Here is a 27,680-nt window from a genome sequence, read left to right on the forward strand (position 1 = left end):
ACCTATTTCCCCTGTTTGATGGGGAACTATAAAGAAGGAGTTCAGCAGCTGCAAGTATTTGATGTTCCTTTTGTCTTCTCCACATCAACCCTTCCTACTTCCACAGACACACAAAAAAAGGCTTGACCTCTCCTTTTCTAAGACCATATCTGCTTCTTTGACAGCAAAGAAGTCCATTCTCCCATGCTGTCTGAGCTTTGTGTGAAGTTTACTACTCTTAGAAAAGAGATGTGAGCTTTGATTTGAAACAGCAGGGAATGATGAGCAGAAGTAAGTCTCTCCAGACACTTGCTGCCTGCCACACAACACCCCTCACTCTCAATCCTCTAAAAGCACAGGTACAGTAAAGAAACAGCAGGCAAAAGTACAAGAGCTTGTCTATATTCTGTTTCTAAAGCCTGGACCTTCCCTTCAAATACCAAAAAAAAAAAAAAAAGAAGCCTTGCTAGGGATGAATGAGAGAGGTATCCTCATTTATGAACTCTTCACCCTGACTCAAGTTCTCTGAGGTTTCATAATGGAAAGGCAAATGATAGGCAGCTGGCCCTTTTGATGTTGTCTGTTAACAAGTGATCTATTGGACTGGACCCCAAAAAAGCTCCATGGGAGCCCATTCTGGATCACACAACCTGCTTAGCTCCTACTAGGAGCCCAGAAAACGAAGGGGACTGGCTAAAATCCACATAAATGACTAACCCAAGGGAATTCCCTGGTGGTCCAGTGGTTAGGACTCAGCACTTTCACTGCCATGGCCTGGGTTCACTCTCTGGTCAGGGAACTAAGATCCTGCAAGTCGCGCAGCACGGCAGCAGGGGGAAAGAAAAACAACCACTCACCCAGCCCAAACCTCTCTCCTTAATGAGGAGGGGCTGCCCAGTCCACCCCCTAACCCCAGAGCTTAGAAAAGCCCTATTAATGGATAAATCACCTGACAATAAGACTCCTTAAACTCACGGGAGACAAGAGAAAAGGATGGGTAACACACGTGGCACTCTGCAAAACATAACGGCTAGATAGAGACAAAGCTGCTTTTGCACATATCCAATCAAGGAGGGCTTTTTTTTTTTAATTGGGGTATAATTGCTTTACAATGGTGTGTTAGTTTCTGCTTTATAACAAAGTGAATCAGTTATACATATACATATGTTCCCATATCTCTTCCCTCTTGCGTCTCCCTCCCTCAAGGAGGGCTTTTGTCCCAGGCACACACAGCACAAAGATGCAGCCTCAGAAGTGGTTATGTGGTAATTAAGGGGTAGAAAACCTGGAGAAAAGGAAGTGAGAGCAATGATTTATTGCTCCTCTGCTAGACTACAGCTAGTCTTGATCTCCGGGATTCAGAGTCAGGGATGACAAAGTGATAAATATGAGGGGAGGAAGAGCAATTCTGGCACAGGCCAAGAGGTGGCCTGTGTCCCAATTGCCACAGATGTCAGCAGAGCCAAACAGTATTGAGGAGAGTCCAGCGCTTCAATACTCTGAGAGTCAGTGTCAGGGGAAACCTGCATTCTGCCCCTGACAATTCAGGTCAGAGCCCCTACCTTCTTAAAAAAGCCAGGATTTTCTTACCTGGAAGTTATCATTCTCTAGAGGGAATTTAATAGGCAGCTAAAATGAACAAAGCAACCTTAAAATTGGCTCCCAAGAGCCTCTGACATCAGGGACCATGATTCCTCTTCAAGAAGGAATGTCCCAAATATCTCAAAAAATAATGCTTTTTTCCTTCAACATCTGACTTTGCACTCATTCTATCAACTGTTCAGTGTTCTATACACATCACTACACACACATATTGTCTTCTATCCTCTGACCCGACGTAAAGGGAGTTCAAAGTCTGTGGGGCTTTGACATAGCTGATTTTAGACTTTTAGAGCTAGAAAGGACCTCAGAGGTCATTTAATCCAACTCCCTCATTTTTGGGATTTGAAAACAACCCCCCACCACCACGCCAACTAGTTAGTGACTAGGCAGGAACTAGAACCTGGTCTCCTGGTTAGTGTTCTTTCTACCATTCCATTAAGATAAGATTAAACAAATAAAGGTGCTAGATGCAGTCAAATGTTAAAGGGGGGCTTCCCTGGTGGCGCAGTGGTTGAGAGTCTGCCTGCCGATGCAGGGGACATGGGTTCGCGCCCCGGTCCGGGAAGATCCCACATGCCGCGGAGCGGCTGGGCCCGTGAGCCATGGCCACTGAGCCTGCGCGTCCGGAGCCTGTGCTCCGCAACGGGAGAGGCCACAATGGTGAGAGGCCCACGTACCGTAAAACGCCGTGGAGCGGCTGGGCCCGTGAGCCATGGCCGCTGAGCCTGAGCGTCCGGAGCCTGTGCTGCGCGGCGGGAGAGGCCACGACAGTGAGAGCCACGTACCGGAAAAAAAAAAAAAAAAAAAAATGTTAAAGGGAAGGAAGCTTACGTATAAATGGTGTGCTTAGACTTGCTGACTGTACTGTTACCAACACTTCTCTAGACTGGTTTATATAACTTTCTCCACCTACTGGCTGCTCCAAGGTTATTTTCATGTATTTGATCCCCTCCTTTTCTTGGTCTTCAACTACTTATTAGAGTAAAGATGTTTAACACCTCATTATTACCTTTCTTCTATTCACTCTCAACACTAAAAAGCACCCAGTAGCTTTTCTCAGCATAAACTGCCTCAGCAGGCCCTCTACATCTGCTCTTCTCTCTCTCCTTTAAATCTCACCTTTCACACACCTCCATCTCCCTTTCTGTTTCTGCTTCCTCTCTAGTATCTTTAAAAAATAATAATAATAAATGTCAACTAAAACTGTTCCCATTTCCCTCACTCAGGGTTCCTCCTTCAAAATTATGTACTGAAGATGGAATATGATCAGATCTGGACTTCAAATGGAGCCAAGATCTCCCTTCTTTATGCAAAATCAGAACTGAAACGAACAAAAAACATGAGTATAAACAATTAATATCCAGGCTTATTCATAAGCTATTATAGTACAGTGCTATGAACAGGGTTTAACTGCAGGCCAGAGAATAGCCTTGGGCCAGGGGCAGGTTCAAGGACAGCAGAGATCTGGTACTCGGTGCCAACACACAAGTAGCACAGAGCTCATGTTGGCTGACTCCTGGCTCACCACTCTCCACACACACACATTTTTAGAAAACTGCCCTTGATCCACTTGTCCACTTGGTGCCATCTGGGCACATAACCAACCAGTCACAGAAGTAACAGTATAGAGGGAAGAGTTAAGATAACTACAAAAGATAAGGGGTTGGTTGTATAAACGTAGTATTGTTAATTAGTCATATGTCTATAAGAGTTTGGTATCAAGTACAATACATGTTGTAGTCATTGTGAAGATAACAGGGGCAAGATATACTTTTATTTTCTTTTAACCCTTTGGTTTACCATGTTTCTAATTTTTAAATAATAGTTTTAAAAGGAAGCAGGGGAGAAGGGACTAACACAAGCTCTTCCTCACCAAAGACAGGATCCTTAGTCTGGGAGATTTCCAAAGAAAAAGGGCCTATGTTATAGAAACCCATTACTGTGTAAACAGTTTTGCCCATTAGGTGAGCAATGGCTACTCATCCACAAAACAGAATGGCACAGGGACTTCCCTGGTGGCGCAGTGGTTAAGAATCTGCCTGCCAATGCAGGGGACATGGATTCGAGCCCTGGTCCGGGAAGATCCCACATGCTGCAGAGCAACTAAGCCCGTGCGCCACAACTACTGAGCCTGCACTCTAGAGCCCTCGAGCCACAACTACTGAGCCCGTGCGCCACAACTACTGAAGCCCACGTGCCTAGAGCCCGTGCTCAGCAACAAGAGAAGCCACCGCAATGAGCAGCCTATGCACCGCAACAAAGAGTAGTCCCTGTTCGCCACAACTAGAGAAAGCCCACACGCAGCAACAAAGACCCAACGCAGCCAAAAATTAATTAATTAATTAATTTTAAAAAACCAGAATGGCACAGCTTACTGCAGAATCTTTTCAGATGAAGACAAGCTTGGTGGTTGAGACCTTCCAGGTCTTAACAGACAATTCTCATTGGCCCCCATCCTTCATAGCCCCAGGAGTAGGCTGTCCCAAAACACCAATGCCAGATAGATATATCATATAGAGAAATGCATCACATCTTTCTGCTGAATGACAACAACTACAAGTCAATAACTGTGTCAGAAGCTCACACAAAGTACAGTGGTCCCTCGGTATCCACAGCGGGGATGGGGTGATGGGGAGCGGGGATAGGGGGATGGGGAGTAGAGATTGTTTCCAGGACCCTCCACAGATACCAAACTCCATAGATGCTCAAGTCCTTTATATAAAATGATGTAGGCTTCCCTGGTGGCGCAGTGGTTGAGAGTCCGCCTGCCGATGCAGGGGACACGGGTTCGTGTCCCGGTCCGAGAGGATCCCACATGCCACGGAGCAGCTGGGCCTGTGAGCCATGGCCGCTGAGCCTGCGCGTCTGGAGCCTGTGCTCCGCAAGGGGAGAGGCCACAACAGTGAGAGGCCCGCATATCTCAAAAAATAAATAAATAAATAAAATGATGTAGTATTTGCAGTGTAACCTACACATATCTTCCTGTATAATTTAAATCATCTCTATAGATTACTTATAATACCTAATATAATGCAAATGCTATGTAAATAGTTGTCAGCATGCAGCAAATTCAAGTTTTGCTTTTTGGAACTTTCTGGAATTTTTTTTTCAAATATTTTTGATCCATGGTTGGTTGAATCTGTGGATGCAGATATGGAGAGACAACTGTATCTCAAACCTTCCTCTTTTCTACTGTGCTCCACCTGATACCTTAAAAAGAGACACTTAACTACAGAAATCATCTTCCCAAAACTGTATTCTCATCTCTTTTCAAAGGGAGAAACACAAAAGTCATAAATGGCAAGGGAGGTAACATTTATTAGGTGTCTGCTAGATGCTAGGCATCATGTAAAGCACTTAAAGTACATCACTCTCACTGAATCTTATTAATTATCCAATGAAGTAGGTATTAGTGGTCCCAATTAACAGATAACCAAACTGAAATTCAGAAAGATTAAATAAGTTACCCAAAGCCACATACTAGTTGAAGTTAAATTACATTAAGGGCAACATACCAAGAAGAAGGTCCATGAACTCCCCCTGCTGAGGTCTATGAAACTGTACTGGTTCCTCCTAAACTTCAATTTAAAAAAACTCTTGTTGGGACTTCCCTGGTGGTCCAGTGGTAAGGAATCCACCTTACAATGCAGGGGACTCGAGTTCAATCCCTGATCAGGGAATTACGATCCCACATGCCGCAGGGGCAACTAAGCCCGCACACCACAACTATTGAGCTGGCGCACCACAACTACAGAGCCCACTCGCCCTGGAGCCCTCGCGCCACAGCTAGAGAAGGAAAAACCCGCACGCCACAACTAGAGAAAAGCCCACGCGTTGCAACGAAAAGATCCCGCATGCCTCAACGAAGATCTGACGTGCCACAACTAAGACCTGACACAGCCATAAATAATAAGTAAATAAATAATAAATCTTTAAAAACAAACATTTGTAGAGTGTGCGGGAGCAAGCTATCTAGGGCCAATACCTATATTTGCCACGCAAAACCATAACTTTAGTCAGAACTCCACTTAATCAGCCCCTCACACATCCAAGTGACCAAAAGAAAAATCACGTAAGTTCAAGTCCATCTCTCTTGTAAGCGTCTCAGGATTTCACTCCACTGACCTAAGACACTTTAACCTGCACACTCCCAAAAACAAGAGGTTGAAAGCAAGGACTCAAGTATTCGTGCATCAGTATTCATAACAGCATTATTCACAATAGCCAAAAGGTGGAAGCAATGCAAGAATCCATTGACACATGAATAGATGAACAAAATGTGGTATATACATACATTCGAATATTATTCAGCCCTGAAAAAAGAAATTCTGACACATGCTACTACATGGATGAAACATGAAGACATTATGCTAAGTGAAAAATGTCAGTCACAAAAGGACAAATACTGTATAATTCGATTTATATGCAGAGCCTAGAGAAATCAAATTCATAGAGACAGGAAGTAGATTGGTGGTTGCCAGGGGTGTGGAGAGGGGGGAAGGCAGACTTATTGTTTAATGGATAGTTTCAGTTTAAGAAAATTTATAACATTCTGGAGATGGAAGGTAGAGATGGTTGCACAGCAATGTGAATGTACTTAATGCCAATGAACTGTACACTTAAAATGGTAAATTTTATGTATGTTTTACCAATTAACTAACAAGAGGCCAATGTTTTTCTTTCCACACACACTAGCAGGAGCCCTGCAAACACTCCATCCCAACTTTCTGTAACCTCAGTGTAACTGATGAGCTGAAACCTACATCATGGTACACAATACTGAGTATAGGGCTAAACACACAAAGGTGTTTCCTTTTTGATGGGGAAAAGAAAAGGATCCAAATATACTCAATCAACAGAGAGCCATGGATCTTGAGCAGGAATTCAAATTTAAAATGAACACTGGACAGCCTTCAAGACAATACTATGGCAGTCCTCAGAATAATAATCAGTTTATAATCAAAGCTAACAAGGTACCGAAGTACATCTGACCCTTGAACAACATGGGTTTGAACTGCATGGGTCCACTTATATTTGGATTTTTAAAAACAAATGCGTACGATGGTACTTCACAATCCGTGGTTGGTGAATCCACAGATGTGAGACCGTGGATAGGGAGGGCAGACTGTAAAGTTATAGGTGGATTTTTGTCAGGGTTGGAGCGAGTAGTAGGCGGTGTTAGCACCCCAAACCTTCAACTTGTTTAAGGGTCAACTATACTAAAAATATTCTAGGAAATCCCTAGGGATCCTGGGTTTGCCTCCTAATCTTTTCTATTTCTACTAAATGAGGATCCAGAGACCTGGCTCCAAATACTCTTAACCTGCACTGAGTGAAAAACAGAGAAGTTGTGTCAGTGAAACATTTGAAGTATTACATTACACATTCAATAAGTTTAAGTTGTAGGGAAGTGGGTGCTCCATACACACTTGTTTCTTCATTGGAAAGTCTTTTCCACCAGGCACTTTGAAAATTTAGTTTCTGGGTTTGCTTTCAGGAACTACAAATTGGCTGCAACTGCTGCCTCTTTTTTTTCTAATTTATTTATTTATTTATTTATTTATTTATGGCTGCATTGGGTCTTCGTTGTTGGGTCTTAGTTGCTGCATGCAGGCTTTCTCGACTTGCGGCGAGCAGGGTACCCCCCCATCTCGACCACTACTCTTCGTTGCGGTGTGCGGGCTTCTCATTGCAGTGGCTTCTCTTGTTGCAGAGCTTGGGCTCTAGGGGCACAGGCCTCAGAAGTTGTGGCACATGGGCTCAGCAGTTGTGGCTCACGGGCTCTAGAGCACAGGCTCAATAGTTGTGGTGCATGGGCTTAGTTGCTCTGCGGCGTGTGGGATCTTCCTGGACCTGGGCTCAAACCCGTGTCCCCTGCATTGGCAGGCAGATTCTCAACCACTGTGCCACCAGGGAAGTCCCCAGCTGCCTCTTTTGACTCTGTACTAGAGGCAAGTGTCAGGCTCCTACTTAGCTCTGGCCCTAGTTTCTTTCCTTGGAGAGTCTTGTGCATCAAATATGGCAGCAGTGTACAGATGTTCTGACTTTTCTGTATGCAGACTCAAGTGGAATAAAGCAGAGTGTGCAGGTTCTGGGAAGCTGCGCCAGGAATGAGTACCTTGATGGTTCCCTGAGTCCCAAGTGAATTCCCAGAGGCAAAAGCAGCCAATCTGTTTCTCAAATGAGAAGAGCTCAGTACCACCCACCTGAGAATCCTGCTGTCTTACACTGGGCCCTCTCACTCCACAAGGAACCTTGTTCACAGAACTGTTCCTAGCATTAATGTACCCCACACAATGAGGACTTTCCCAGACTTTTTCCTATCCTGCTTTGTATTCAAGGGGAGGAAAAGAAGGTAGCAAGTAGTAAGCAGCAAACCATGTTGCCCTGTAGGAGAGTGGAATGAATAATGGATATGGGAACTTCTCCAGAACTAAAACCTGTCCCGACATTGAAGTAAACCAGGTGCAGAGAGGAACAAGCCAACCACAGGAAGATACAATTAAGTGGTAGCTCAGTGCCTGTCTCAGAGAAGCAGAGGGGAGGTTTAATTACAAAACAAGTGAATGACATTTAAATAAGATTAAAAACAGGAAGGAGACACAGAGCCTCCAGCAGAGCACAAATAAATGTCTCCAAAGAATCAGGTCAGAGAGAGCTGTCTGTTTGAACAGCTTTTACATGCTATGAAGAGAAAGAGATAGAAAGCAAAGACAGGACTCATCTAGGCCCTATTTTGTGGCCTGGCATGAAGCTAGGATGAGATGCCAAAGATCCCAGGTCAAAACCCGATCATTAGGGGAAATGGATAATTTCACAGTGACTGACACAAGAGAAATATTTAGCTCCTCACTTGCTTAGGAGAGAGGTAGAAGAACTCAAAGGACAGGCTAGAAATAGCATTAGTGTAACAAGTCAATGCCTCCAAAACCCCAGAGGCACTATAAACTCTAGCCAATTCTAACATCTCTGGACAAAATCACCAATTACTCAGGGACATTGCCAGCAAAAAGCAGGCTCATTGTTGGTCAGCCAAGTGGCACAGGAAAGACTCAGAAACCAACACTTACCAGCAGAATAATTTAAAAATATACTAGGTGGCTTCTCAGAATACAGGCAACTGTCTGGCTGCAAACCCAAGCACCTCACTGAAACAGAGACCAATGAATCAAACAAGAAAATGAAATGGCTTTGCTGTATGCTATGAGCCTCTCCAGGTGAACAGAGCACAAAAGTTAGTATATCCAGTGGGAGGATTCTGGGAAGGTGGCAAAGCATGAAACACCAGGAATCTCTCTTCCCACCTAGGCAATAACTGCACTGGCAGAATCTGTCTAATGTAACTATTTTAGAACTCTGGCCTCTGATGAAGGTTTGCAACTTCCAGAGGAAAACTTGGATGGTAAATTTGGTTCATTTTGGTCAATTTCAACTCTTAGTACATTAGCAGCTACCTATCACCCAATCCCAGGCCTGTGGTAAGTAGCTGTGCACCTGTTTCTGAAGCAGCTTGCACACAGCTTGCAGGAGCTAGGGTGGGCAAAAAGGGCCCTGTCTTCCAAATACTGGGGATCTGTGCTATGATCACTGATTGCTGCTTCTGATCACAGAGGTGCAGACAAAGAGGTGGGCAGCCATTTTTGTTGCATCTCCCCTCATTGTTGGAAGCCCTTCCCCCTCCTGATAAGTGACTTCCAGATTTAAGGGGCCAGTGCCCCTTTTTTCCCCACCTTCATTTTTTGCTTTTCCCCTTTCAGGAGCCAGACATTAAAAACTAGAATATTTGACACAAATGAACCTATCTAAGAAACAGAAACAGACTCACAGACCTAGAGAACAGATTTGTGGTTGCCAAGCGGGGGGCGGAGGGAGTAAGGGAAGGACAGATTGGGAGTTTGGGGTTAGCAGATGCAAACTATGATATATAGAATGGATAAACAACAAGGTCCTACTGTATAGCACAGGGAACTATATTCGATATCCTGTGATAAACCATAATGGAAAAAAATATACATATGTATAACTGAATCACTTTGCTGTACAGCAGAAACTAACATTGTAAATCAACTATACTTCAATTTTAAAAAAAAAGGTAAATACTAGGATAATATAAACATTAACCAAGAAGGCATTCAGAAGTAAAAAAAAACTAGGACATTCAGAAACAACTGCATACTCAGGGAAAATTAGAGAGTGACTACACATGCCCAAGAAAAGGCTCAGAAGAGACCTAAGAAAACATTAAGTTTACACCTCAGGCTGATCCTCAGCACAGAGACAGCCTACAATCGAAAACAAAAACAACAGGGAATTCGCTGGTGGTCCAGTGGTTAGGACTCCGTGCTTTCACTGCCAAGGGCTTGGGTTCAATCCCTGGTCAGGGAACTAAGATCCCACAAGCCGCGCAGTGCAGCAAAAAATAATTATAATAACAAAAAATAGCTAAATCTGCAGGAAGAGGGAGAATCTGATTTCTTGAACCTTGAGGACATTATAAGTAAAATAAGCCAGTCACAAAAAGACAAATACTGTATGATTCCACTTACACGGAGTACTTATAGTAGTCAAAATCATAAAGACAGAATAGTTTCAGTTTTACAAGATGAAAAGATTTATGGGGAACGATGGTGGTGATGGCTGCATTATAGTGTGAATGTATTTAATACCACTGAACATACACTTAAAAATGGTTAAGATGGTAAATTTTATGATATGTGTATTTTAGCACAAATTTAATAAGTCAGTACATCAACAAACTGCACTGTCTAGAGGCTCCACACCCCTCTAGATGAACTGGAAAAAAGAACAAATCCTTTCTTTAAATGGAAGTTAGGTTCTGTCTTACCATTTTCCTTGCTGTTAAAGTGTATCTGCTAAAAGAGAAAATAAAATTCTCAACTATCTCCAATTCCCCCTTTACTTGGGGACACTGCAATCCTCAGAGTTACCGCCCACCCTCTTTACCATGAAAATGAGTTTTTATGTGAAAGTTCCCATATGGAACTTAGACTCAGAAATGCAAGATCCCATACACCTCATTCCTGTGCAGCTGCCTCTAACTAAGCATGCTCAGAAGCTACTGGCTTCTTCTAGGGCCCTATACCACCTGCTTATTTTTTCCAACATTGCCCAATTGAAAGGTAGTCAAAAATCACCCTTGAAGAAATCTAGTAGTCAATGAGACCATGTCTCAGTGGAGCCATCTGATGTAGAACCAAGAACCTTACTTTCTTGGTTAAACCAAGAAAGTGGTTTTAGGGAAAACCACTAACACACTTGTCCTGCTCACTTGAGATCCAGGGAACGATGATACCTTATGAAACCAAATGATACTTTCCTATACAACCAGTACAGACAGAGCAACAAAAGTACAACTATTCTTTCCTCTGCCTCTTTTAGTTGACAAGATGCTAATGGGCCTATAAGAGGTGACATTTCTCTGGATAGGAAGTGCCTTCATGTGCAGAGAAAAGAACACAGATTTCTCACTCTTTTAAGGGGCTTTTAGGTGGGAATCTTTTTCTCCCTCTAACAAGCTAAACTTGTTGGAAATTCTTATCTTTTGCGTTTGCCAAGTTTCTAAGAGAAAGATTCAAAATAGTATAAATTTTGGATTTAGCCAAATGTGATGATTTGAAGGAAAAAATGGTTTCCTGGCATTCTTTTTCAATCCTGGGGCTTTGTACACTGCTATACAGAATCTTTCATAACAAAATTATGAAAAGAGAGAAATACCTTCTAATGACCCTATATTAGAACATTCTAATTTTGAGAGGAACTGATTATCCACAGAAGAAAGAAGCCTCCATGTTTTTGCACATGGAAGCTAGAGCAGTCTTAATTAGGCACACCAAGCCTAGAATACATCCTGTAACGTATTCCCCTAAATCAGAGAAAATTTAGGGGAAATAGGAAGAACAATTTAAAAAGCAATTTTAAGAACAAAATAGCAATAACAGCTGCCAAAATTCTTCTTCCCATATACTCTAGCTGTTTACTGCCATGTTCTTTCCCACCTGGATACCCTCTTCCAAACTAAAAGAAACAATATTATAGAGTTATATAAGATATCACCATTGGAGGAAGCTGGGTGAAGGGTACAAGAACTCTCTGTACTATTTTTGCAACTTCCTGTGAGTCTATAATTATATCAAAATAAAAAGTTTAAAAAAGTAACTAAACTAAAAGAAGCAGACAATTAAAAACTCAAAGGATAGTCTCCCCAGATAAGGAGGGGTTGGCAATCTGTCAAAGCTATACCTATAAAAGAACTGCCAAAGAAATCTACAGCTCAGGTCAGTCTTTCTCTTGATAATTTTCAATCCTGTATAACAACAACTACAGTATAACAAGCTCCCAATGAAAGGCTCTCAATTCCCAGTCTCAAGGTGTACCTAACCATGAAGTCATAGGCTTCTGTCAGTGATGAGAGTGCCAGCTGGATCCAGAAAGTTGTGACACCCTCTGGGTTTTCTATTTTTCCCAGTAGGTATCTGAAAGGTCAGGCCATGTACAGTTTCTCTCTTTTTCACAAAGCTGTGAATGCTTTGGATGCTATTTAGCACAGTGAAGCTGAACAGATTGTTTTGGGGGCTTTGGGGCCCCTCTTTCTGCAGGGAGGCAAATGTTGCCTAGTGATCTGCTTCTGAGCTTAGGAGTCAGAAACTCTAAGTTCTAATCATGACTCTGTTCAGTGTCTTGTTCCATGATCCTTAGCAAGTCACTTATCCTTCTATACATTCTCCAACAAATGGTGATAAAAATAATGACTTATGGGGCTTCCCTGGTGGCACAGTGGTTGAGAGTCCGCCGGCCAATGCACGGGACACGGGTTCGTGCCCCCGTCCAGGAAGATCCCGCATGCCACGGAGCAACTAGGCCCGTGAGCCACAACTACTGAGCCTGCGCGTCTGGAGCCTGTGCTCCGCAACAAGAGAGGCCACGATAGTGAGAGGCCCGCGCACCGCGATGAAGAGTGGCCCCCGCTTGCCACAACTAGAGAAAGCCCTCGCACAGAAACAAAGACCCAACACAGCCCAAAATAAATAAATTAATTAATAAACTCCTACCCCCAACATTTAAAAATAATAATAATAATAATAATGACTTATCACCCAGGGATGCAGCAGACGGAAAGGGTAAGGACTGTGATCCATAGATGATAAATGTTAAATATAAAACGCCAATATAAACCTGCCTTTAAATCAACCCATGCTTTCAGACTGTGGAAAGCTACACTATTTAAATGCAGGCTGCCTCCCCAATGCCCCTTCTGCCTGCAGTGGAAGTAAAATAAGCTGACTCCATGAAGTTCTGTTCAAGTATTTCCCTCTCTAACAACTACATGCTTCCCTCTAAACATTCTGCTCATTACTTGGTTAATGGCTTAGAAACCATCTAAGTTTCCATTTTCACTTGGTTAAAAGCAATCCATCTATCTGTAGGTAAGGAAGAAAGAGACAAAGGAAAGAGAAATTACCACTGTTGTTGAAATTACAACAACTCAAATAAAAAGGTGATGAAGTCAGCTCAAAAGAAACATGATGGAAGGGTAAGCTGGGAAGAAGTGAGAGAGTAGCACTGACATATATACACTACCAAATGTAAAACAGATAGCTAGTGGGAAGCAGCTGCATAGCACAGGGAGATCAGCTCGGTGCTTTGTGACCACCTAGAGGGGTGAAATAGGGAGGGTGGGAGGGAGATGCAAGAGGGAGGAGATATGGGGATATATGTATACACAGAGCTGATTCACTTCGTTATACAGCAGAAACTAACACAACATTGTAAAGCAATTATACTCCAATAAGGATGTTAAAAAGAATAAAAAAGAAAAAGAAACATGACAACAAATATCCTAATTTTTTTTTTTGAGGTCCAAACACAACATTGTGCTGCTTTAAGAGAATGCTGATTCATCATTAATGGAAATTCTACATACCCATGCATCCATTCATTTATTCATTCAAATGTCTTCTGAGCCCCTATTACAAGCCAAGTAGTGTGCTAGGAATAAAACAATGATTAAAACACAGGCCCTGCCCTCCAGGAATTTTTTTTTAAGAGGAAAGATAGATATTTAAGCAAATCATTGTACAGACATATGCAAACATAGCAAAACAATGTGATATGCTAAAATAGAAGCCCAAAGTTCTGTAGGAATGTATAGGAAACACACATAGTGTGTTTGTTTCCTGTGTAGGAAACAAAACATAGTGACTAACAAGGTCTTTAGCCTCCAGAAGTTGAGAGAAAATACTAAGCTAAAGTTCCCAGGAGGAATGCAGCACAGTCAGTAAATAAAGAGAAACTATTTAACCAAGTATTAAGATGTTCTGTGAAAACAGAATTGGGAGGCCATGGAACCTAAAATTAAGACAGGATTCTTAACACGGGATCATGGATGGGCTTCAGAAGAAGGTCCATGAACCCTCTGAAATTATATGCAAAATACGTATGTGCAAATGGACATTTTTCCGGATGCAAAGATCATATCTTTCATTATATTCTCCAAGGTAAAGAACTATTTCACTAGGATCCTACCCTAAAACTCAGTTATCTGACTCAACTCTCCTATCTTATCAGAGGAGAGTTTTAAGACCCAACCTTTTACTCAAAATAGGAGATCTGGGTAGCCTAGAGGTCAGAGAAGAGCTTTTGAACTTTCCATAACTTGGTGGAAAATAGTGACTGCTGAAAATAGGGCAATGAGAAAGGCAAGACTTCTTCCTTTCTATATTCAAGTTGAGGTTAGTCTAAATATATTTCTGCACGTACTCAGATACCATGGTGACAGGCATCATATAAATAGACAGTGGCAGCAAGGAGTAGGTCACAGATTATATCTATAAAACCAACATATCAGGCAGGATTAAACCCTCAACTAATAAAGCTGGCTCCTCCTCATCCATAAAACCAAGCCTGAGAATTCCATATGGGAATTTGGAGGGGGACCTCTGGCTACCTCCCCAATAACAAAGAGCTACTGTAGTCAAACAGTATAAGAATAAAAATCACCACTCAAAGTGCAATGAGACTAAACGCCCCCATTCCAAATAACAAAAGGCATCTGCACCCCAGTCCACTGCTTCCTAGACACCCTACGTCTCCCGTGTGTCTGACCTGACAACACATGCCCTACCAGTTTTATTTATAAGTATAATTCAACTAATGTTTGCAGCACATGTATGGGCAAGTATCTGTACGCATAAGCATATTTGCCATGATGAGTTTCACACACCTCCCTCAAATCCATAAGTCTAGAAGGCAAAGAAAGAGTGAAAACACGGGCAAGCCAACATATGAGGGGCAGTACCAGCCAAGGAGTGGGTGGGTCCTCCACAGCCACATTTATATTCACTGACTGCAATATTATACATTACTATAGGCTCGGATGCATCAGATGTAGTCTAGTATTTTGCAGCTTTCCTTAACACCTGCTGCTCTGCATCTCACTGTATATACTCCATGTATGAACACAGGGAGCCAGGTTCCAGGAGGGCTCACCCAGTCTACGTAGGAAAAAGAGCTAACCTCACTTGGCAAAGAACTATAGCACAAATGCCTATGCCTTAGGAAAAAGCAGCCGTCCAACTCTCATCAATGACACTCATATACACCTCCTCTCAAAGTATCAAGGCCCTTAGAATGCCAGTCAGTCAGTCTTGAGGTGGCAAATAATTTTTTTTAAGTCTTTACTGAATTTGTTACAATGTTGCTTCTGTTTTTTTTTTTTTTTTTTTTTTTTTGGGGTTTTTTTTTTTTTTTTTGGTTTGGTTTTTTGGCTCGGAGGCATGTGGGATCAAGGTCGTAACCACTGGACTGCCAGGGAAGTCCCAAGATAGCAAATAATTATACACAGAGCTGAATATGACATAAAGTACTCAAAGAAATAAAGTCAACTGACCAACATAGGATAAAGAATGGTCTCTTGCCACATAGTTTTCTAGCTAGGTTAGTGAACGCTAAGATCCAGAAAAGATAAATATAAAAGACACTTTTTTATCTCTTTAAAAGATAATTGCCTCTTTAAATAAAATGACAGAAATGTATTTTGGGGTTCATAACATATGCAAAAGTAAAATGTATGACAACAATAGCACAAAGGACAGAATGCAAGGTGGAGGTAGGAGAATTATGGGAAGCCCTGGGCCCCAGGGAGACAGACCAGAGTGAACGGGAGAATGCAATGGAAAAGGCAACGACAGGACAATGAGGAAGAGGACAACAGATGAAGAGGATAGGAGAAAAGCCAGAGAGATCCCAGGGGCCAGAGACAGGGTGGCTGGCATAGAAAGAAAAGAAAATAGAATTAAATAGAAAATAAAACCAGAAGAGGATCAAAGGCAGGCAGAAATAATAACTACTACCACCAACTCTTTAGTACTACAATGTATAACTTCATCACAGTTACAGACATAAACCATTTGTACTTGTTATAAGTCCTACAATTATACCAATATCCAGAGATTTGCATCATTTTTGTGTTTTCTCTTTAATCCTAAATTTTTAGAACCTAATAATCATACAACTATCCACAGGCAACCAAATAGTCCTTAATATTAAAAAGCACTGTTCTGACCTAAGAAATTCTACTAACTTTAGTCATTTCAATCTCTTTTGATCTCTCTTTAGCTCTTCTGACATTCCCTCAATTTCAAACTCTCACATAATCATACTCTTCTCCTAAAATATCAAAATGCCACTATTGCCACTTACTGTTATTCTCCTAACTCCCCCTTCACCACCATAGGCAGTAACTGCAAAAACCTTGCTAATCCATTAACTAAAGATCTCTACTTTCCATTATGAAGGACTAAATTTAGAAAGCCAAATTGGGTTGGGAGGAAACCATGTGTCACAACAAGTGAGATGAATTCCATGGGAGGGTGTGGGGTTACTGACCCATTTCTCATAAAGCCTCTGACACTAACACACCCTTGTCTGCTCAGAATACAGAGAAGCTCTCCCAAGGGTGGGGCAACAATTTACCACTATAATCATCTGGAGAAGACTTTATTGTACCATCAGGTCACAAAAGCCACAGGACCTATCAGCAAGCAAATGCCTCAAGAAAAATGTCTCCTCTGCTTTTCTGAAACCTCCAATTTAGTTGCACAAAAGAAATGGGTGGCAAGCCAGCATTAACTGTACCCTTAGAGAAGAGCCACTTTCCTCCTACAGGGGTGGAGTGACTTTACTGAGCTACCAAATGGATACAAAGACAAAAGTAAACACTAATTTGCTGTTTTTGTCTCTGGCACAGGAGGAGTGGTAAAACTGACACTGTCTGTAAACAGTAATAATGCCAGATATAACACAAAGAACAGGATTCCCCCCCATCTCTCCACCCCCTCCCCACCTCCTCTCCCTAAGACATTCCTCCTGAGATTACTCATCCTGAGGAAACACACAGAAGCCTCCCTATAGTCCATATGCTGCTACCAAATGGAACCAAGGGAGAATCCAAGTTTGTACTGACTCCTCATTGGAAGAATCAATGGAACTCAAATATTTGTTTCTACCAGCTGACAAAAATTACAAGGAGGAGAAGGAACAAGAGAGAAAGTATGAAATAATGGTATGTGACATGGCCAGGCTTGGATTAGAACAAGGCTGAAGTGACAAAAAGAAGAGTTGAAAATAGAAGCATCCTAAACAAACTAAAAAGTTTTTAAAAAAAATTCAGCTTGTGCCCAGGCCTAGGGGTTCATAAAAGATATAGGAAGGGAGGGCTTCCCTGGTGGCGCAGTGGTTGAGAGTCCGCCTGCCGATGCAGGGGACACGGGTTCGTGCCCCAGTCCGGGAAGATCCCACATGCCGCGAAGCGGCTGGGCCTGCGGGCCATGGCCGCTGAGCCTGCACGTCCTGAGCCTGTGCTCCGCAACGGGAGAGGCCACAACAGTGAGAGGCCCGCGTACTGCAAAAAACAAACAAACAAACAAACAAAAAGACAAACAAACAAAAAAAAGATATAGGAAGGGGCTTCCCTGGTGGTGCAGTGGTTAGGAATCCACCTGCCAATGCAGGGGACACGGGTTTGAGCCCTGGTGTGGGAAGATCCCACATGCTTCGGAGCAACTAAGTCTGTGCGCCACAACTACTGAGCCTGTGCTCTAGGGCCCGTGAGCCACAACTACGGAAGCCCGTGCACCTAGAGCCTGTGATCTGCAACAAGAGAAGCCACTGCAATGAGAAGCCCGCTTGCCGCAACTAGAGAAAGCCCATGTGCAATGACGAAGACCCAGTGCAGCCACAAATAAATAAATAAATTTGTTAAAAAAAAAAAAAAAAAGATATAGGAAAAGAGGATGAATTCAAAAGAGAAAGTTACCTGACCAGAGCTCCCGCCAGGTATAATGCAGGCGTACTCTACACTTCTTCTGATAGCAAAGTAGTTTATGTACTACCTGAATGCAGCGCCTGTAAGAGAAAAAGAGAAAAACTGGAATAAGCCTAAAAATACGGTGCAACTCACCACAGATACCCTTTCTTTAATGAGGCAGCTTTTGCTAAGGCCACAAAAGACACTGGATATGAATCTGTACACATGGGAAAGAAATGAACTTCTACCTGCAGCTTTCTGGTAGATAAATCCCCCCTCCCCAAAAAGGGAACCCTCTTGCACTGTTGGCGGGAATGTAAATTGATACAGCCACTATGGAGAACAGTATGGAGGTTCCTTAAAAAACTAAAAATAGAACTACCATATGACCCAGCAATCCCACTACTGGGCATATACCCTGAGAAAACCATAATTCAAAAAGAGTCATGCACTACAAAGTTCACTGCAGCTCTATTTACAATAGTCAGGACATGGAAGCAACCTAAGTGTCCATCAACAGATGAATGGATAAAGAAGATGTGGCACATATATATAATGGAATATTACTCAGCCAGAAAAAGAAACAAAACTGAGTTATTTGTAGTGAGGTGGATGGACCCTAGAGTTTGTCATACAGAGTGAAGTAAGTCAGAAAGAGAAAAACAAATACCATATGCTAAAACATATATATGGAATCTAAAAAAAAAAAAATGGTTCTGATGAACCTACGGGCAGGACAGGAATAAAGACACAGATGTAGAGAATGGACGTGAGGACCTGGGAAGGGGGAAGGGTAAGCTGGGACGAAGTGAGAGAGTGGCATGGACATATACACACTACCAAATGTAAAACAGATAGCTAGTGGGACGCAGCCGCATAGCACAAGGAGATCAGCTCGGTGCTCTGTGACCACCTAGAGGGGTGGGATAGGGAGGATGGGAGGGAGACTTAAGAGGGAGGACATATGGAGATATATGTATATGTATAGCTGATTCACTTTGTTATAAAGCAGAAACTATACATCATTGTAAAGCAATTATACTCCAATAAAGATGTTAAAAAAAAAATCCCACCTCCCCATCCCACACACACTGCTTGTGCTAATTCCCCCTATCACTAGGAAAAGGGAGCTATAACCACATATAGGTCAATACTCAATTAGGCACTACTGATACCATTCCCTTGAGTATCTTTCCTGAGAGGAAGGATGCACCACTAGACCAAAATTAGACTACTCCATTCGAAATTGCAAACATAGGATGCAAAAACATAAAATTAAAGACCTTAAGTCTTTAGATTTAAATTTGTTTTTAATATAAATTAAATTTTAAATAAAATGTAAACTTTATTTACATTAAAAGTTAAATTAAAAATTCAGTTCTGGGGACTTCCCTGGTGGTCCAGTGGTCAAGACTCCACGCTTCCAATGCAGATGGCCTGGGTTCAATCCCTGGTCAGGGAACTAGATCCCGCATGTTGCAACTAAAAGATCCCACATGCTGCAACTAAAGATCCCGCACTCTGCAACGAAGATCCCACATGCTGTAACTAAGACCCAGCACAGCCAAATAAATAAATAAATAATTTTTAAAATATATTAAAAATATATATATACATATAAATATATATATATATATATACTGGCTGAATGACTCTAAACTGACTGCTTAGGGTGTTTCTTTTATGCATGTAGTGGTTTCCTATTTCAACACAAGACAGTTCCATTTTAACCTGAAATCTTCTTGTGGGGTCCACTGAAGTCTCTACCCACAGGTCTGAGAATCCCTGATTAGAAAGAGTCCAAGTTTTCCATGTAAGAGTAACTTAAAGGAGAGTTTACTCTCCCCAGAGACTATTTCCCCTAACTCCCAAATCCTGGGCCAGCAGTGGGAGTGGAGGCAAGAATCACAGAGTAGACATCCAGAAGAAGAAATTCATTTGTTGGGTTTTCCTACCTCTTACTGCTCCAGGCAGTAAGCAGTACTTTCTTTCTTTTTTTTCGTATAAGCACCTTCCCCCATTATTACTTTACCTACAGCATTCATACACAGACATGAGACTATTTTGTTTCTGACACAGATTCTGACTTGAGTATTAAGTCTTTCCATGCTCCATATTTCTTCATATTTCACCAGGAAGATTATACACTTATCTGAAATGGTAGAAATTCATTTTGCTTTCAATTTCTCATTGCGCTGTATGTTGCTGAAAAGCAGTACATAATGAGAAGTGAGAGCAGCAACCTGGCCTGATGCCCAGCTCGGAGCAGATAAGTTCACCTAAAAAGGACTTGATGCTCCAAATGTCAAAAACTGGAAAGAAGGCTGGAAGTTGGGGGAGGGAGCTATGGAAACTGCCCATGGGTAGTAATGAAGAAAGTGAATTCACCCTGAGGGTAGGAACTTCTGCCCAGCCTCTGTCAGCTTGTTATCTTCTCCATCTTCCCTAACCTCAGGACATTCAATTAGGAAGCAGGTGGAAAAAGAACTGAGAAAGCAAGGCAAAACAAAAAAAGGCAGGAACTACTGGGGAGAAGGAGTTAAAATATTTAGTGTAGATCAGGTTCACTGGCTGGGATGTGAGGGTTTGGGTGGACAGTGACATACCGTAACTCTAAGTACTGAATACACAGTCTTATCATGTCATCCTCATCTTCAACTGTTAACACCCATCATCCACTTAAATCAGGTAACATTTTTTCTACTCTCTTATCCTTCTTCCATGTACCCTACACTCTAATCCTCCTGAATTACTTTCTATTCTCCAAATATGCCACACTTTCAAGTCTCCAAGCTTTTGAACATGCTGGTCCCCTGCTTGGGATGTCCCTCCCCCACTCCTCTGCATAGAAAACTCCTATTGTTTCTTCATGACTCAGGTCAAACACAGCCCCCTCTGATGCCCCAGTGAGCATTAGTCACCCCGTACAAATCTTTCCTTTGTCATTTATCATAGTAGTAGTTAAGAAAGAGTACAGCCTCTGGGGTCAGACAGACTTGAGTTTGAATCTTGGTGATGCAACTTAACTAGGAAGGTAACTGTGGTAGCCGGCCTGCAAGATGGCCCCCAATGGTCCCCACCTCCTGGCATTCACAACGTTATGGAGTCTCTTCCCACACTGTATTAGGCTTGGTCTGTATGACCAACAGAAATGGCATGCCATTTGAGATTAAGTTATAAAAGGCATTATGGCTTCCATCCTGGGCTCTCACTCTTCTCTTTCTCTCTTGGATTACTTGCTTTGAAGAAAGCCAGCTGCCATGTCAAGCAACCCTATGGAGAGGCCCACAGGGCAAGGAACTGAGATTTACCAACAACCATGTAAGTGAGCTTGGAAGCAATTCTGCAGCCCCAGTACAGCCCAGTAGAGCCCCAGTAAAGCTAACACATTGACTGCAGCCTCTGCCAAACCCTATGCCCAAACTACCCAGCTAAACTGCTAGGATTTCTGAGCCACAAAAACTATGAAGTAGTAAATGTTTGTCCCCTATGTTTTGAAGTAGTTTGTTACATAGCAATAGATAATACACCTGAGAAGGGGTGGGAACAGCTTAGGATTTACTATAAGAAACTTTGGGTTCAAGTCCAGGCAATGGTGCTTACTAACAGAATAACCCAACCTCCAGAGCCTCAGTTTCCTTGCTTGGAAAATGAGAAAACTAAGACTATAATAATATAGTACAACATAAAGAGCATATCCTAGAACTAGAACATTAGATAAACAAGCTAAAAATATAATCTGTAGCAAAACAAATCTGATCCCTGAGGTACTGATGTTCAGCGGTCCTATCTAAAACAAGCAGAAAACTCATCTGGTAAGTGTTATAAAAAAAAAAAAAGCAGCTTTTCATGGTCTTTGAGTTGAAATAAAGGATCAGACTAACTTTTAAACACCCAAAAGATATGGAAAAATGCAAACCACAACTTACTTACCTAAAAGTAAAATTTTATCATTATTTCATATCTAGGAAACGAAAAATATGTAGCCTACAAACAGTCTAAAAAGCTGGAGATCTACTCTAGTCAGAGTAAAATCTTTCATATCTCCCTAGATCCCAGGCCTAGCATTGGAATGAGGTACACTAAGCTTGCTGTGCACCAAACTTCTCTCTTACTCAAAAAAGTGGAGGTACTAATTTTGTTGTCAGACTGAATTCAGATGCATTTTAAGGAATAAAGATAATACATATATTTGAGATCACACTAACATGGCACAGCTGTTAGGCATTGACGATAAGAAGAATGCTGAAATAGCAAAGAGAGAAAGCCTAAAGGCTTAAACTTTATTAAAATATGAAGGTTTTCAGTCATCTCTAGTTATACTGGTTGTAAAGAATGGTGACAGACAATCAGATCTCCTCAGGAGGCAGGAATCTCCCAGCCTGGCCACTATATACATAATCTGCCTAGCTAGCAGAGTTCTGACTATGTTGCTAGTACAATGTAGGCTAAGAATGAACCAAAAGATCTATCCCTCTGGCCTTTCCATATCTTTTAAATACTGCTGACTCCTTTGATGCCAAAGCCCAGGGATGACTAAGTGGTCTGCTAGTATTCCATATCCTTGGATACAGGAGTCACCTATGATCACTGACTGCTTCAACGCATCAGCCCTGTTCTTCATGCAGTGTGCCTAAAAGTGATAATGAAGATACGTAGTTTGTACTTTTCTCCCCTTCTGGAAAAATGTATAAAACAGGCCATAAAACACTCCCTGACACTTCTCCACACATAAATGTGCTTTTCTTGAAGTGTACATAAAAATTTTGTGACTGTTAAACTTCCCATCACTCCATTCTATAAAACAGATTTGCACACATTAAATGAACCATGGTACTTACACATAGAGATCCATAGGAAACTCCTTCATCATGTGTGTTACAATAAACTCTACCATCAGGTCTGAATGGGAAAAAGAGAAAAATTAGATCAATCAGAATGAAATTCATTGCTTGCCTTTGGGCTGGGAAAAAAACCTTCTCAGTGCACTTTATTTTATATAAGGCACTTTTTGCAACACTTTCACCACCTGCCACTTGTAAGGTAACAAGAAAATTAGTTCTCTCCTACTTCCAGAAGGATACTTTGACCTGCCAATAAACTCAGATACAAGGGACATTTCATTGTACAGATATTTCATACCATGACACTAATGCAAAATGCCAAAAGGAAATCATATTCTGAGAACCAAGTGATGAGGCAAGCAGAGAAAAAAACTATGGGTGTAACCAGACTCAAACTCTAAAGCTATGTCAGTCTATCTCGTCTTCCTATCACACTCAGTTTGACAGGTATTGACTGAAATGGTCTGGGGAGCTTTGGGTCAATAGAGGCTTAATATCATATAGCCTTAATTATTGTGTCTAAAATCAAGTAGATTTAGGAAGTAGGGCTGAATACCCAGGTGAAATGGGATTAAGAGTTCAGATCATTCACCTGAGGAAAATGCAGAATTCTGGGCAGACTAAATTACCTACAATACAGCCCCTTAGCTGTCAGCTCTGTCAGCCTTCTCTCAGCTTAATTTACTCAGAAGAAATTTCATATGTCTCAACCTTGAACTTTAAGCCTCCTGGCCAGCTGACACACAATTTGGACCAAGAAAGGGAGGGAAGAATTTGAAATCTTGATCAGGTGTAAGACAGTTTACAAATTTAAATCATGTATCAAGGTTAGACTTAGACATTTGTCTCCCTACAAAGATCTTTTTCTTTGAACAAGAGCACCTTTCAATTGAGCATTATATTCCTTGGGATTGCTTTACCAAACTCAACAAGAAACATGGTTTCTTAGGCCAGGGAAGAAACATAACCAGTAACTTCTTCTCTGAGGAGGAAGCACACATCAACCAGGATCTATCCCTCATCTTAATCATGAAAACCTATCGCTGGCCCAGAAACATGCCAATTTTGATGATACTCACCCAGTACTGCACATACCAAAGGACGGCAGGGAAGGTTCTTGTCTGCTGCCTTCTTCCTGTGTCTCATAGGCTTCACATAAAAAAGAAATGAAACTAGTAGACATCTGAACTAACATCCAATGGCTCACCATCATGTTTTTCATGCAAATAAAATCACTACTGGGGGCTTCCCTGGTGGTGCAGTGGTTAAGAATCCGCCTGCCAATGCAGGGGACACGGGTTCAAGCCCTGGTCCAGGAAGATCCCACATGCTGCAGAGCAACTAAGCCCGTGCACCACAACTACTGAGCCTGCACTCTAGAGACCGTGAGCCACAACTACTGAGCCTGTGTGCCACAACTACTGAAGCCCGCGTGCCTAGAGCCCGTGCTCCGCAACAAGAGAAGGCACCACAGTAAGAAGCCCGCGCACCACGACGAAGAGTAGACCCCGCTCACCGCAACTAGAGAAAGCCCGTGCGCAGCAACGAAGACCCAGCACAGCCAATAAATAAATAAAAAGAAATTTATTTTAAAAAGAAGAAAATGTGACTGTGTAAAGGCAGCAACAGTAGCAGTTTAAAAAGAAAGTTTTTTTTTTAAAGAAAGTTTTAATATAAACCTCAATGTGATATTTCTGAACATACCTCCAAGTTTTAGGAAATTCCCTGATCCTTCATACTCTTATTTCCCCCACCTCTCAGATGAATAAATCAAAGCAGGATCTAGCATCAACCAATCAAAGATCGTACTACATTTTGAAAGCAAAAGGCTTAGGCCCATCTCCTTGTTGAAATCTACATTACTGATACATTCTATCTTGTATATACTTGTATAAAAGTATATCTCTAGTCAAGATATACTTTTGGGGTTTTTTTGGTTTGTTTTTAAATTTATTTATTTTATTTATTTATTTTTGGCTGCATTAGGTCTTCGCTGCTGTGCGTGGGCTTCCTCTACTTGCCGCAAGCAGGGGCTGCCCTTCGTTGTGGTGCGCATGCTTCTCATCAGGGTGGCTTCTCTTGTTGCGGAGCATGGGCTCTAGGCACGCAGGCTTCATTAGTTGTGGCACATGAGCTCAGCAGTTGTGGCACACAGGCTTAGTTGCTCCGTGGCATGTGGGATCTTCCCGGGCCAGGGATCGAACCCATGTCTCGTGCACTGGCAGGCGGATTCTTAACCACTGTGCCACCAGGGAAGTCCCTTTTTGTTTTTTGTTTGTTTGTTTGTTTTCGGTCACGTCGGGTGGCATGTGGGATCTTAGTTCCCCGACCAGGGATCAAACCCATGCCCCCTGCAGAGGAACTGCAGAGTCTTAACCACTGGACTGCCAGGGAAGTTCCCAGATACATTCTACTATTACTGCCATGGGTATACGATTATGGATCTTTCCACCCTCTCTTGAGCAGGTAACACCTCCATGACACACACAAAAAATTCCAACAACTAGTATGGGTCTTCTGAACAGCAGTTAAGCAAGAGCCCTTTAGCATAAATTTCTGCCCACACTTGTTCTAGTAGGATCAATTTTGTGTTGGCAGAAAAATTCCTCTAAGAAAAAACAAGAAGCAAAAGTCACACTTACCATTCTGTGTAAGTTTACTCGAAAATTCATGTTGTCGTCATGCAAAAATGCATTGGCATACTGATCCTAATAAAAATAAAAACATAGATAGAAAGTAAGGAATGAGTGCTATACTTAAGAAACTCAGTTTATAATCTATCTATAATCTACAATCTTAAAGTCCAAGGATTTGTAGGACTTAAAGAACTCCTTTCAAGGACCAGTTAGAGAGCTAATGGGATGAGCCTAGAGCCTTTATGTCGAGCCCCACTTAAGCCATAACATTTCACTTGGGTGTAATTTCCCAGTGTGTCTCTAACTGGCCAAAAATCTCTAGGCAAATTAAGGCACAGGCACTTGAGGCAAACACTGAGAGGAATGTGTTTTCCTATTCTCTCTTCCTTCCCATCTGCCCAAGGAGCCTGCTCTGTTTGTGAAAGCTTGAAGGTTTTCATAGGGACTGCAGGATACATGTGCAGGCTCCACATGAGGATCTACGATTAAGAAGAAAGGTCTGCACTCTGCCGGGAACGGGCTTGGCACAGCAAGAGAAAGCTGCTTACACAGGCAACATGGCAGTAGGTAAGACCCCGTCTCTCCCTGACTTTGCTGAAGACTGATAGAAAATCAAAAACCTCTCACCATGAATCAGTAATAAACATCCCTTGGCCCTTTCCCAACATCTCTTCTGAAGATCTGATGTGCCTACAGACTCCAATTCCTAGGAACTGTTACCATTTGTGAAAAACAACTCCTTTAAAGATTTTCTTAGAAAGATTTTTGAAAAGCAATTACACCAGGCCCACTGCTAATAAGCAGCTCTTCTATAACCAGCTACCCCTAACTTGGTGAAAAGCAGGTCATCTTTTCACCAAGAACATAAAAATGGAAAGACTGAGAGAGATCTCTATTCTACATGGACCACACCTTAATTGTTTTTCTTAGGAGAGAAAAGATCAGAGTAAGGAGTAAGTGAAGGAGGAGTCTGGAACTACAAATTTAGCTCTAAATTGACTTAATTTCTGCCATACCTGTGTGGCCACCAAGATCTAGGGTGAGTTCAGGCCTAATTAATCCAACCAAAAGTATCTCCTTACAAAGCCCAAGCATCTCTTCTTTTTTCCCCTTGGGTTCCTGTTCTTCATCAAACTGCAGTCAGCCCAGTTTACTCAGTTTCCAATGCCCCTCTTTGGCTTTTGTCTCCACCTCTCCCCACAGAAACCTGAGCTCCTTTTCTCATTTTGCTAAATGCAAAAGACCCAACATGAACAGTTTCAAAAGGGCAGGACTGTTTTCTCTGAAGAGGCATAACTCTCTTCAGAGTTTCAAACTCTGAAGAACTAGAATCTTAAAAAAATAAAATAAAAAAAGAACTAGAATATTCCAGTTATAGCAGTTATCATATCACAATTCATTATTAGGTCATGCAGTAAATACTGAGCCTCTACTATGTGCCAGACACTAAGAATACACTGGTGAAGAAGACACAGTACCTCCTATTGCTTACATTCTAGTGGTGCTTACATTCTAGTGGAGAAGATAATATAAAGTGGGAAGATTTTCTCTCCTAAACTTTAGGACTCTAAAAGTCAGGGGACAGGAACTTGGAAGAAGCGCAGAAAGAGACAGCACTTTGTTGAGAGATTAGCTAATACCAGAAGGCGGGTGAGACCTACCTCTGCAATACACGTGAGGATAATCAGACAGAGTTTGCCGCTGTGAAGCCGGTGCTCATCTGAAAAGAAAAAATAAACCCTTCTCTCTAACTCATCCAGACCATGTTTGTATAGAGAATAAAGATGTGTATCATCAAAAAGAACATTCACACTTTCTCTCCCCACAAAATTCATGAATGAAAATCAAGGTTCTACTAGAGTAATCCTTGCTTTTCTTCTAGGCAAAAGAATTCCCCCATAAGATTTTTTTCGTAAGTAGTCTGGTAGTCTGATGGATAGCTAACCATCTTCCTGAGAACCATCCAATTATTGTAATGGTCACTAATACCATGGCCCAAGTCAGGGCTATGCCCTTTGTTTCCAAAGGTCTCCCTGTTTCTGTGGTCTCCCAGAACTCACATTCTTGTTATTAAAATAGAAGGCAGGGCTTCCCTGGTGGTGCAGTGGTTGAGAGTCCACCTGCCGATGCAGCAGACACGGGTTCGTGCCCTGGTCCAGGAAGATCCCACATGCCGCGGAGCGGCTGGGCTCGTGAGCCATGGCCCCTGAGCCTGAGTGTCCGGAGCCTGTGCTCCGCGATGGGAGAGGCCACAACAGTGAGAGGCCCGCGTACAGCAAAAAAAAAAAAAAAAAA

At 42.1% G+C, this 27,680-nt stretch overlaps 1 protein-coding gene across 1 annotated transcript in view; it reads right to left on the minus strand.

Annotated features, from left to right (window-relative positions):
• ARMH3 (armadillo like helical domain containing 3) overlaps positions 1 to 27,680 on the minus strand; it is a 159,860-nt gene that overhangs the window by 98,475 nt on the left and 33,705 nt on the right. The window contains exons 15-19 of the mRNA XM_007470382.1: positions 27,047 to 27,105; positions 25,392 to 25,457; positions 23,829 to 23,898; positions 22,747 to 22,807; positions 17,915 to 18,003 (exon numbers count right to left, since the gene is read on the minus strand). Coding sequence (XP_007470444.1) covers positions 17,915 to 18,003; positions 22,747 to 22,807; positions 23,829 to 23,898; positions 25,392 to 25,457; positions 27,047 to 27,105 — 345 coding nt within the window. The remainder of the gene's footprint in view (positions 1 to 17,914; positions 18,004 to 22,746; positions 22,808 to 23,828; positions 23,899 to 25,391; positions 25,458 to 27,046; positions 27,106 to 27,680) is intronic.

Source organism: Lipotes vexillifer, unplaced genomic scaffold, assembly GCF_000442215.2.
Source record: "Lipotes vexillifer unplaced genomic scaffold, Lipotes_vexillifer_v1.1 scaffold916, whole genome shotgun sequence".
In the NCBI taxonomy this organism is placed as follows: domain Eukaryota; kingdom Metazoa; phylum Chordata; class Mammalia; order Artiodactyla; family Lipotidae; genus Lipotes; species Lipotes vexillifer.